The sequence below is a fragment of the Beta vulgaris genome, chromosome 8, assembly GCF_026745355.1.
Source record: "Beta vulgaris subsp. vulgaris cultivar EL10 chromosome 8, EL10.2, whole genome shotgun sequence".
Classification (NCBI taxonomy): domain Eukaryota; kingdom Viridiplantae; phylum Streptophyta; class Magnoliopsida; order Caryophyllales; family Amaranthaceae; genus Beta; species Beta vulgaris.
This window is the reverse complement of record NC_079209.1, coordinates 7,118,105-7,127,268: the sequence shown is the minus strand read 5'-3', so window position 1 is coordinate 7,127,268 and position 9,164 is coordinate 7,118,105. Positions and strand designations below refer to the sequence as shown.

At 32.7% G+C, this 9,164-nt stretch overlaps 2 protein-coding genes across 2 annotated transcripts; both read right to left on the bottom strand.

Annotated features, from left to right (window-relative positions):
* Window positions 1-406: 406 nt before the first annotated feature.
* LOC125492629 (F-box protein CPR1-like) lies at window positions 407-3,341 on the bottom strand. Its single transcript, XM_048635280.2, has 2 exons — window positions 2,970-3,341; window positions 407-1,694 (listed from the first exon to the last, which is right to left on the bottom strand). The coding sequence occupies exon 2, from the start codon at window positions 1,679-1,681 to the stop codon at window positions 542-544; it is 1,140 nt and encodes a 379-aa protein (XP_048491237.1). The 5' UTR covers window positions 1,682-1,694; window positions 2,970-3,341; the 3' UTR covers window positions 407-541.
* Window positions 3,342-3,439: 98 nt separating this feature from the next.
* Window positions 3,440-7,189, bottom strand: LOC125492918 (F-box protein CPR1-like). The gene is made up of 2 exons (XM_057391376.1): window positions 4,962-7,189; window positions 3,440-3,966 (listed from the first exon to the last, which is right to left on the bottom strand). Exon 1 carries the CDS (start codon window positions 6,069-6,071, stop codon window positions 4,968-4,970), a length of 1,104 nt encoding a protein of 367 aa, XP_057247359.1. The 5' UTR covers window positions 6,072-7,189; the 3' UTR covers window positions 3,440-3,966; window positions 4,962-4,967.
* Window positions 7,190-9,164: the final 1,975 nt, after the last annotated feature.

The window sequence follows — 9,164 nt, the reverse complement described above, 5'->3', positions numbered from 1 at the left end:
TAAACAAATTTTAGCCCAAATACTCACAAAAAAAGAGAAAAAAAACAATATGTGGGTAAATGAAGCCAAATAGATGGGTATCAATAATCCTATAGATGGGTAGATTTAACTCAATGAGTAGTTAAATTCTCTAATAGAGAGAGAATGAGGATTTATAATTGACACATGAGATAAAGATTAGATTAAACGAGAAAATTGGGGCTCACCATCAACCAAAAGATTTATAGTAGGCCGATAAGAAATAAAAACTAGAATTTTGAGGGAGATTGAGAAAAAAGAGGGTTAAAGTAGTTCATTATTAACATTACGAGAAGTTGATATTTAAAAAATAGACATCGATATAAATCAATAATATTTTAATTTTTACATAATAACATTGAATTTTTAATATTAATAAAAAGGAATGTCAAAGACTGAAAGGATGAAATGTAATAAAACAATGCAGAAGTCAAAATAGAACAACTTAGGGAACATAGGGGAATGTATTTTTATCATGCTAGTTCTTTGTTCTTCCCTTCAATTTTGTTGATACACCCATCAACTAGTTTGATAAGGGAACAAGAGATTCCACCCATGGCAATACTGCTGAGAATCGACTTGGTATTGATAAACCTGGAATTTCAACTTTCTTAGCTTCTTGAGATTCTAAATCACAACAAATGAAGTTTAGTGGTCCTCCCATAGACACAACTAGGATTTTGCACCCATCTTTCGTGCAAGCAAGACTCAGCCCATGATTCCAAAGACTGTACGCAGGCTTAAAAGGTATAGATGGGCGACGAAATAACTGAGTCCAAGACTGTCGCACACCATACTCCTTCATTAACCATATATCCAAACAAGATGTTAATATGATCAATTGTTCGTTTAGAACTGCCAAAAAGAAGTAATCATAGGGAGTAATATCTTCTGGAAGGGCGATCTCATAATATTTTAGAGTGAAGAGATCAAAACACTTAATGTTTTTACGGTTTCGATCAATCCAGTGCAAAGCATTGTTTACTAGAATACTAGGCAGTCTCGTTTCAAAATATATAATACAAGGGAGTTTGATAGAGTGCCAACCCCAAGGAGGGTTTAGAATGATCTCCCATGCATTGATTTTCAAACTATATAGGAAAGTGATCCACTCTGGTTTTCCATAACTAGGGATCGGCGATTGTGCAAACCTTAAAATCTTATAATCATCGGAAATGCAATCATAAGAAAATTGAACCTCTGGGTATAGTGTCCTGCACCCTCTCGTTGAAGGGACGTTAGGCAATCCTTTGTAGGCTTGAGTGGCGGGATTGTAAAGAGCAAGTTTATCATTGTTGAACTTGATGCAAAGTAAGCCATTGCATGATCCCATTATTTCAAAATCTTGTTGTTTAGGTAAAGGGTAGTAAGCCATTGCTTGATGGTACGGAAGTTCAATGACACGACAAGGGAGATCATGGAATTCCAAAGTGTAAAGAGAATTATGCGCATAGAGGATGAGGGTCTTATTAGAGTTTGATTTGAGGGAATGGCTTAGATGAAGTTTGATGAAATCGGGACTATTGATTACATGGTACCATGACTTGGAAACACACTTGAGACGAAGAAGAAATTTGTAGGGCAGTAATAAGAAGATCTTATGGAGTAGGTCCAAAGGAAGCAAAGGAGGATCATGAGTCGCTTCTTCCTTATTCACATCCATTACAATATTTGAACTGCAAGTCAAGGATACAAGGTTAATTAATGTGAATAGATCCTCACCCCATGTAGACATAACCATTCCTCTGATAAATCCAACTTTTTTTGTATGTGATAATACATATTTGAAGTAAAACCACATAATACAAAGCATCAATTACCACCACTTGATAATTAAGGAGTTGATCTTCCAAAGCTTATTGAAGTAGTTTACTATAGGAGTCTATGACAAGTTCAGTTCTCTGATCAATATAAGTTTTGAAACCAACATACTATTAAGGTACTTCCAAATCTGAAATCATTTCTGCAACCGATAACTAGTTAAAACATTGGCCTTTAACGAACATAATATAAATGAGATATGGGTGGCCACATTTGTACCTTATATACACAAGAACTACTATGTTTTCCCTTATCCCGCATATTGTTTTAAAATTCAAAATCAATTGATTATTTACGATAGAAAAGTAGGTAGGGGGTATACTACTAGAACTTGGATCATTAATGACAACTCAATTATTAAGGGCCAAAAATCCTGTTGCAAATACATATAGCAATGAGGCTAACAACCAAATAAACAGCAGGAAGTACCCATCGCAAATGTCTTTTGTTTTTTTATTTTGATCCGGCCCGCAAATTTCTTTTGTGATGGGCTAAAAGATAAGATTTTTCATCAATGACAACCCACTTTCATGACGGGTTCGCGACGCAAAATCCCGTCATAATTGGCCTTTAGCAACGGAATTTCCCATTGTTAATGGTACAATTTCTTGTAGTGGTGGATTCCATAAACTTGGAACAATTGAATTAAACAGCAAAGATAGCCAAAGGCAAGATTAGTAGCCTACCCCCTGCTAGTTTTCCTAACAAAAAATACATGATCCTAAAGTCAACCTGAGTTTTTACCAACCAAAAAAGTCAACCTCAAGTTCTACCACATATTGCACGATTATTCCAATGAAAGTACCTGTGTATTGTGACTAAATTTTAGAAATTAACTCAATTTCAGAAGTTTCCAAATGACACATGATAAGTCATTTCTAATTCTTAGCCCATCTAAAAACACACAATTTGTTGCTCCACATCTCGAAATATGGAAATCAAATTCACAACATATTCTCCAAATCGAATTCAGCATATTCAAAATATTATTAAAGATCCTCAAAGACAATCTAAGACTAAAATGCGTTACAAAAACCATTGAATTCAAGAGCAACTAAACAAAGAAGTACAAAACTAAGCAGCCCTATCTATAGCGTTATAAATCAAAGAACATAAACTCTTAGTCTTACCAACTAAAATGACGAATCACAAAGCTGCGACCTTTTATCTTGAAATTTCAAACTTGAATTGGAAAAATAACTGAAATTTTGGATTCTGCAAATCCTGTGGTAAGCCCCTTTTTGTTACTGATGCTGCCAGTTCATCTAAGGATTCCGTCTTCCAAAACAAACAAAAAATATAATTACTGCACGTTAGATCCAAGTAGCTTACACGTTGTTCAATGTCGACTACAACCATTTTTTTTAAGCTTTCATACTTATCATTAAACTTTCATACTGATCAATGCTCAATGTTGACTATTTATACTCCTGTTCTTTAATATTTTTAACGTATATATAAGAGTTAGCATACTTTTTAAGGAAATGAGAGAAATTAGAGATATGAGAAAGATGAAAAAAAAACTCATATGAGGCAAATTTAATAATGTTGTAATTAATATAAAATTTTTAAATAAATAAATGTTACAATAATAAAAAGATGAAGGAAGTATTTTATAATATTTTAGTTGAAGTAAACATTAAGAAAGCAAAGCAATGGTGGGAAAAATAAAACAATACTCTAATAAAATTCAATACAAAGAAGATATAAATAGTAACATCATACTAAGTAACATTTCTCGTCAAAAAAAAAAAATTAACATCATACTAAGTAACATTTCTCGTCAAAAAAAAAAAAATTAACTTATTGACATTAGCTTAGACTTAGGAAACTAACTCCCTAAAAACAATGAAACAAACGTTTGAATTATTTCCAACACTCTCCTTTGGTTCAAACTCTCATGCCACAACTTCTTCAATGATTTCATATTGCCATGAAATTTAACTACTGCCACGAACACGCTACCACACAACGACGAACTTCGACTTGAACTCGACCACAAACACGACCTCGGCTACTAACACGAATGTGACCTCGAACACGACCTTCATGACACATGACTTTAGAAGAGCCGATCCTCTTCTTGTTCAACCTTTTGAGCAAGATAGCACGAGTAGAATCATCTCCCTAAAAACAATGAAACAAACGTTTGAATCATCTCCAACATTTATGTCGACTAGAGTTATAAAAAATTGATATTTTGGAAAAAAATATATAGTGAGACGAAATTCATACATATTTATAGACCTAATCAACAACACATAAATTAAGGGTGTTTCACAAAAAACTTCCTACTTTTACATTTTTCTATTTTGTAATTTATTTTTCCCTTTTCACAATACTTTACCCTACTTATTGAGCCTATATACTTCTATACTCACTCACTAGTCACTACTCACTGCTACATATCTCTTTTAATAGGTACCTCTGTTCCAGAAAAATTTGAACATTAGTTTGTACACTTAGATCAATGTCACAATTAGTAGTGTCTAGTTTGGTTATCAAAGTGCGTCAATTTTTTTGCATAACTTAGGATGTTTGAAAAATAGACAATGCATTCATTACAGAGACTATAGAATTCAATTACTAGTCAAATAAGACAATAATTAGCTTGCTTTCAGATCCACAACGACGGCATATACTAAAAAATTAGTTATTAGGTCCGGGTTATGCCCCGGGTAAGAAAATTTTCATTTATTAATATTGTAGTTTGATATAATAGCACTAAATACTATTTGGTCTAGTGGTTAAAACTTTAGTACATGAACTTGAGGCACGAGATCAAAACCTATACTATGCAATTTCTATTTTTTTTTATTGTACATGAATTACATGATCTAAAACTCCCTAAGGAGAGCCACACGTGGCACCGTTCCTGGTTTACGTACGTCAAATTTTTTGCATAACTTAGTATGTTTGAAAGATAGACACTGCATTCATTACATAGACTATAGAATTCAATTGCTAGTCAAATAAGACAATAATTAGCTTGCTTTCAGATCCACAAGGACGGCATATACTAAAAAATTCAGGATAATGAAAAAGCCAATATCATCTTAATAACATCCAAACTAGTAAATCATCATCAACATAAGTATTCTTCAAACAATATAGGCTCTTACCTTCAATTAGTTTGATAGAGGGATAAGAGATTCGACCCATGGTAGTATGGCAGAGAACCGTTTTGGTAATAAACTTGGAATTTCAACCTCAGAAGCTTCTTGAGATTGTAGATCACAACAAATAAAGTTTCGGGGTCCTCTCAAACAACCTACTAGGATTTTGCACCCATCTTTTGAGCAAGCAATACTCAATTCACAACCCCAACTCAAACAGCCAGACGATGCAGACTTATATATATCGTTCCACTGCGTAGATGGGCAGCGAAACAACCGAGTCCAAGACTCTTCCACACCATACTCCTTCATTACCCATATATCAAAATAATATGTTACTACGAACAATTCTCCTTTTAAAACTGCCAATAAAGGGAAATAAGTTGGACTAACTTTTTTGGGAAGGAGCAACACGTAATACCTGCGAGTGGAAAGATCGAAACACTTTATGTCTTTATGCTCACGATCCATCCAGTGCAAAGTGTTGTTAACCAAAATACCAGGGAATTTAACAGATTTCCAATGCCAATCCCAAGGGGGACCTAGGATCCTCTCCCATGCATTGATTTTCAAACTATAGAGGAAGGTTTCCCTAGGGTTCCGCAATTCTGCAAACCTCAAAACCTTATAATCATCGGACATACAGTCATAGAAAAACTCGGCCTCAGAGGATAATCTCTTGAAGTTGAGTTGAGGTAATACCTTGCAGGCTCGAGTGGCGGGATTGTAAAGAGCAAGGTTATTGTCTCTAAATCTGAAGCAAATTAAGCCGTTGCATGATCCTGTCACTTTGAAATCATGTTGTTGAGGTGAAGCAAAGTTCGCCATTACTTGATGGTACGGAAGTTCAGTGACACGACAAGAGAGATCATGGAAGTACAAACTGTAAAGAGAATTATGTGCATATAGGATGAGGCTCTTATTAGAGTTTGATTTGAGGGAATGGCTTAGATTAAGTTTGATGAAATCAGGACTATTGATTACATGGTACCATGACTTGGAAACACACTTGAGACGAACAAGAGATGTAGCGGGCAGCCACAACAAGATCTTATGGATTAAGTCGAAATGAAGCGAAGGAAGATCATGAGTCGTTTCTTTCCTAATCACGTCCATTACAATATTTGAACGGCAAGTCAAGATATTAGAACCTAAAGAAAATTATGTGATTCTGATTCAAGAAACTGAAAAATTATGATCGAGTACCGCAATCTGGGATCATATATAGGAGTTTTAAGCATCTCCTGCTTCTATCAGGCGTAGGAAGTTGTTAGGAGTATTGGGCCATAGCCCATTAGGTTAACTTGTGTTAGGTTAAATTTATGTTATGTTTCTCTATATAAAGGATTGTAATCTTTATGATATAAAACAAGCAATAATAATATCAGATTATTCTCTCTTCTCTCTCTAATTTATCATGGTATGATACCAGGTTATGCAAACCACCATCTAATTTTTTTTTTTTTTTTCTAAAACCGAGTCGCTATGGCCGGAGTCGAGTTGTATTAGATAGCTATCTTATTAGGCGTGTATATTTTTCTATTATCTTTTTGCTTATGGTTAGCTCGCTTTTCCCCTCAATATATCTTTTTGCTTATTTGTGCTATCATGTAATTGGATGTACATTAATAAGAGCCTTTGTACCGCAAGACTGCTTGTGGGCTTGGGTTCCTACTCGCGGTCACGGTTTAAGTATGGCTTAAAAGAAAGTCTTTAAACACTAAAAAAAATTGCAGGTCATCCTCCTACTCGTTTTTAGTAGTTATCCACTTTTCTTTTGAGTTTACCTCTTACTAGTTTTAAAGGTAATGCGTTGGGTTCTTATTTATTTTATTTTTGCTAATTTTTTGTTAACATTATTCATTTTTTGTTGCTATGAAATGAGATTTAATTTTTTGCTAATTGTTATATAATTTCTCATTTTTTTTCTATTGCAACAATCACGATTTTGAGTAGTTTTATCTATTCGAATCATTTCACTTTTGGTAAAAAAACAACAACTATAAGTTGACAACATCGCATTTACTTTATGTAATAACATCATTAATTACTCAAATTGCCTCATAAAGTTGTGTTTACTTTTTTTTAAAGATCTACCTATCCCCTACTATAGTTTAACTATCCTCTATGCTAAACTACCCTTTTTTTTTCTTACAAACCATACCCAAACTCATTGTTGTAGTAGAAAAAGACAGAAAAAATTATTTGTCATTATACTTTAATTTCTAGATTTGTTATTGTCATATATAAAAGTAATATTGTTGTAACCTTAGAGAACACTCAAGAAAGGGGGGTTTGAATTGAGTGACAAAGTCTAATCGATTTTCGCAAAAATCCTTTCACAGCTCAGTGCCAGGCTCTGAGCTGAACACTCGAAAATTGCTAATTTACGTTTTTGCGAATAATAAACTTAAAAGATATTAGATTTGACACAAGATATAACGTGGTTCAATCTCACCTCTGAGATCTACGTCCACAAGAAACAAAAACTCTTTTATTTCTTTGAATCCTATAATATCAAACTCTTGATACAATACGATTCCCCTCACTACTAACCCTAGTAATGACTCCCCCAACACTTAACTCTAAGTGTTGGCACTCTCAATAATGTAAAAGTTACAAGAAAGAACGATCCTCAAAGATGTGCTTCTTAGTCAAGCAAATAGAGGACAATTACAATTGTGAAATAGTAACTTAAACCTAACAGCTCAGTGCTACGCTCAGTGCCAAGGAAACAGTTTTCAGCTTTTTACTTAGACTCGATTTTCTCTCTGAAAACTTAAGATCTAAAAGTGAATTATGAATCCCTTTTATAGAGTATGGACTGGACGAATATCCTTCCAAGGATATCTTCCAATTTCCTTAATTCAAGGGATTTAATTCTCTTTTAGAAAAACAATCTTTATCTTTTTCCTCTTTATCTTTAAAAAGATATGTTTTCCATAACAGATTTTCTATTCAACTCAAAAGATATTTTCCAAAACAAAATCTGATTTTATGAAACTCTTTACAAACACGTTTTGGAAAAACTGGTTTTATAAAAAATCTTTTTAACAACGTTTTAAGGAAACGTGATTTTTGTAAAATCTTTTTCCTTAAAACACGTTTTATAAAATTCTGTTTTTATAAAAAATCTTTTCTTTGAAAACACGTTTTTATAAAAACTTGTTTTATGAAAATCTTTTCTTTAGAAAAACACGTTTTTATCAAAAACTGATTTTTATCAAAATCTTTTTCAAAAACTTGTTTTATTAAAATCCGGTTTTTATCAAAAACTTATTTTTATTAAAATCTTTTTCTTAACTCGGTTTTACAAAATCTTTTTTACAAAATCTTTTTCTAAAAACTCATTTTCCTTAATCCCTTTTTATTTCTGATTTCGAAAATCTATTTCCCTTATTTTGAAAACTAATTTCCTTTTTATATAGCATATAATATTAACATAATTATTTATTTCCTTAACTCTAAGAAAATAATAATTATACTAATATCATATAATCTATATTTCGACACATAGCATATCACAAGTTTGAGCATATTACATTTTAATCTAAAGTTACTATTCTAAGAAATTATAAACTAAACTTCATTCTTGATTCTTCTTTGATTCTTCTTTTCTTCAAAGTCTTCGTTTATCAATTTTCTTCTTCATGCATCTGTTGCAACTGTTACATACTTTCATGCTACAACATATTATATTAATTTTCATCATCAAAACATAACATGTGCATAAAACATAACATGTACATGCACAACAAATTCCCCCTTTTTGATGATGACAAACCATAATATAATATTGTTAAATAAACATTTGTTCCCCTAAAGTATGCATATTGATTTTGTTCCCCCTCAAACAATGCATGGATTGTTTCACCCTTTATAGAACCTATCCGTACATCAGATAATAGCATTCAATTATTCACTTTTGTCCCACATGCTCATTTATATTCAATTCACATTAGCTCAACCTAGGATATCATCAAGACACAAAGTCAATATTATATACCTTCTTTTCCCCCTTTTGTCATTCTCAAAAAGTACATAAAGACAAAAAAATCATTCACACAATCAGAAGAGTTTAAAATAATCCAATAGCTCAACTAATTAAGCTAGTGATGCTGGTGCTACAACCAACACCAATTCACAATCTCCAAAATAATCCAAAAAAAACATCCAAAAAGCATCAAAACAGTTTAACAAAAGCGACAT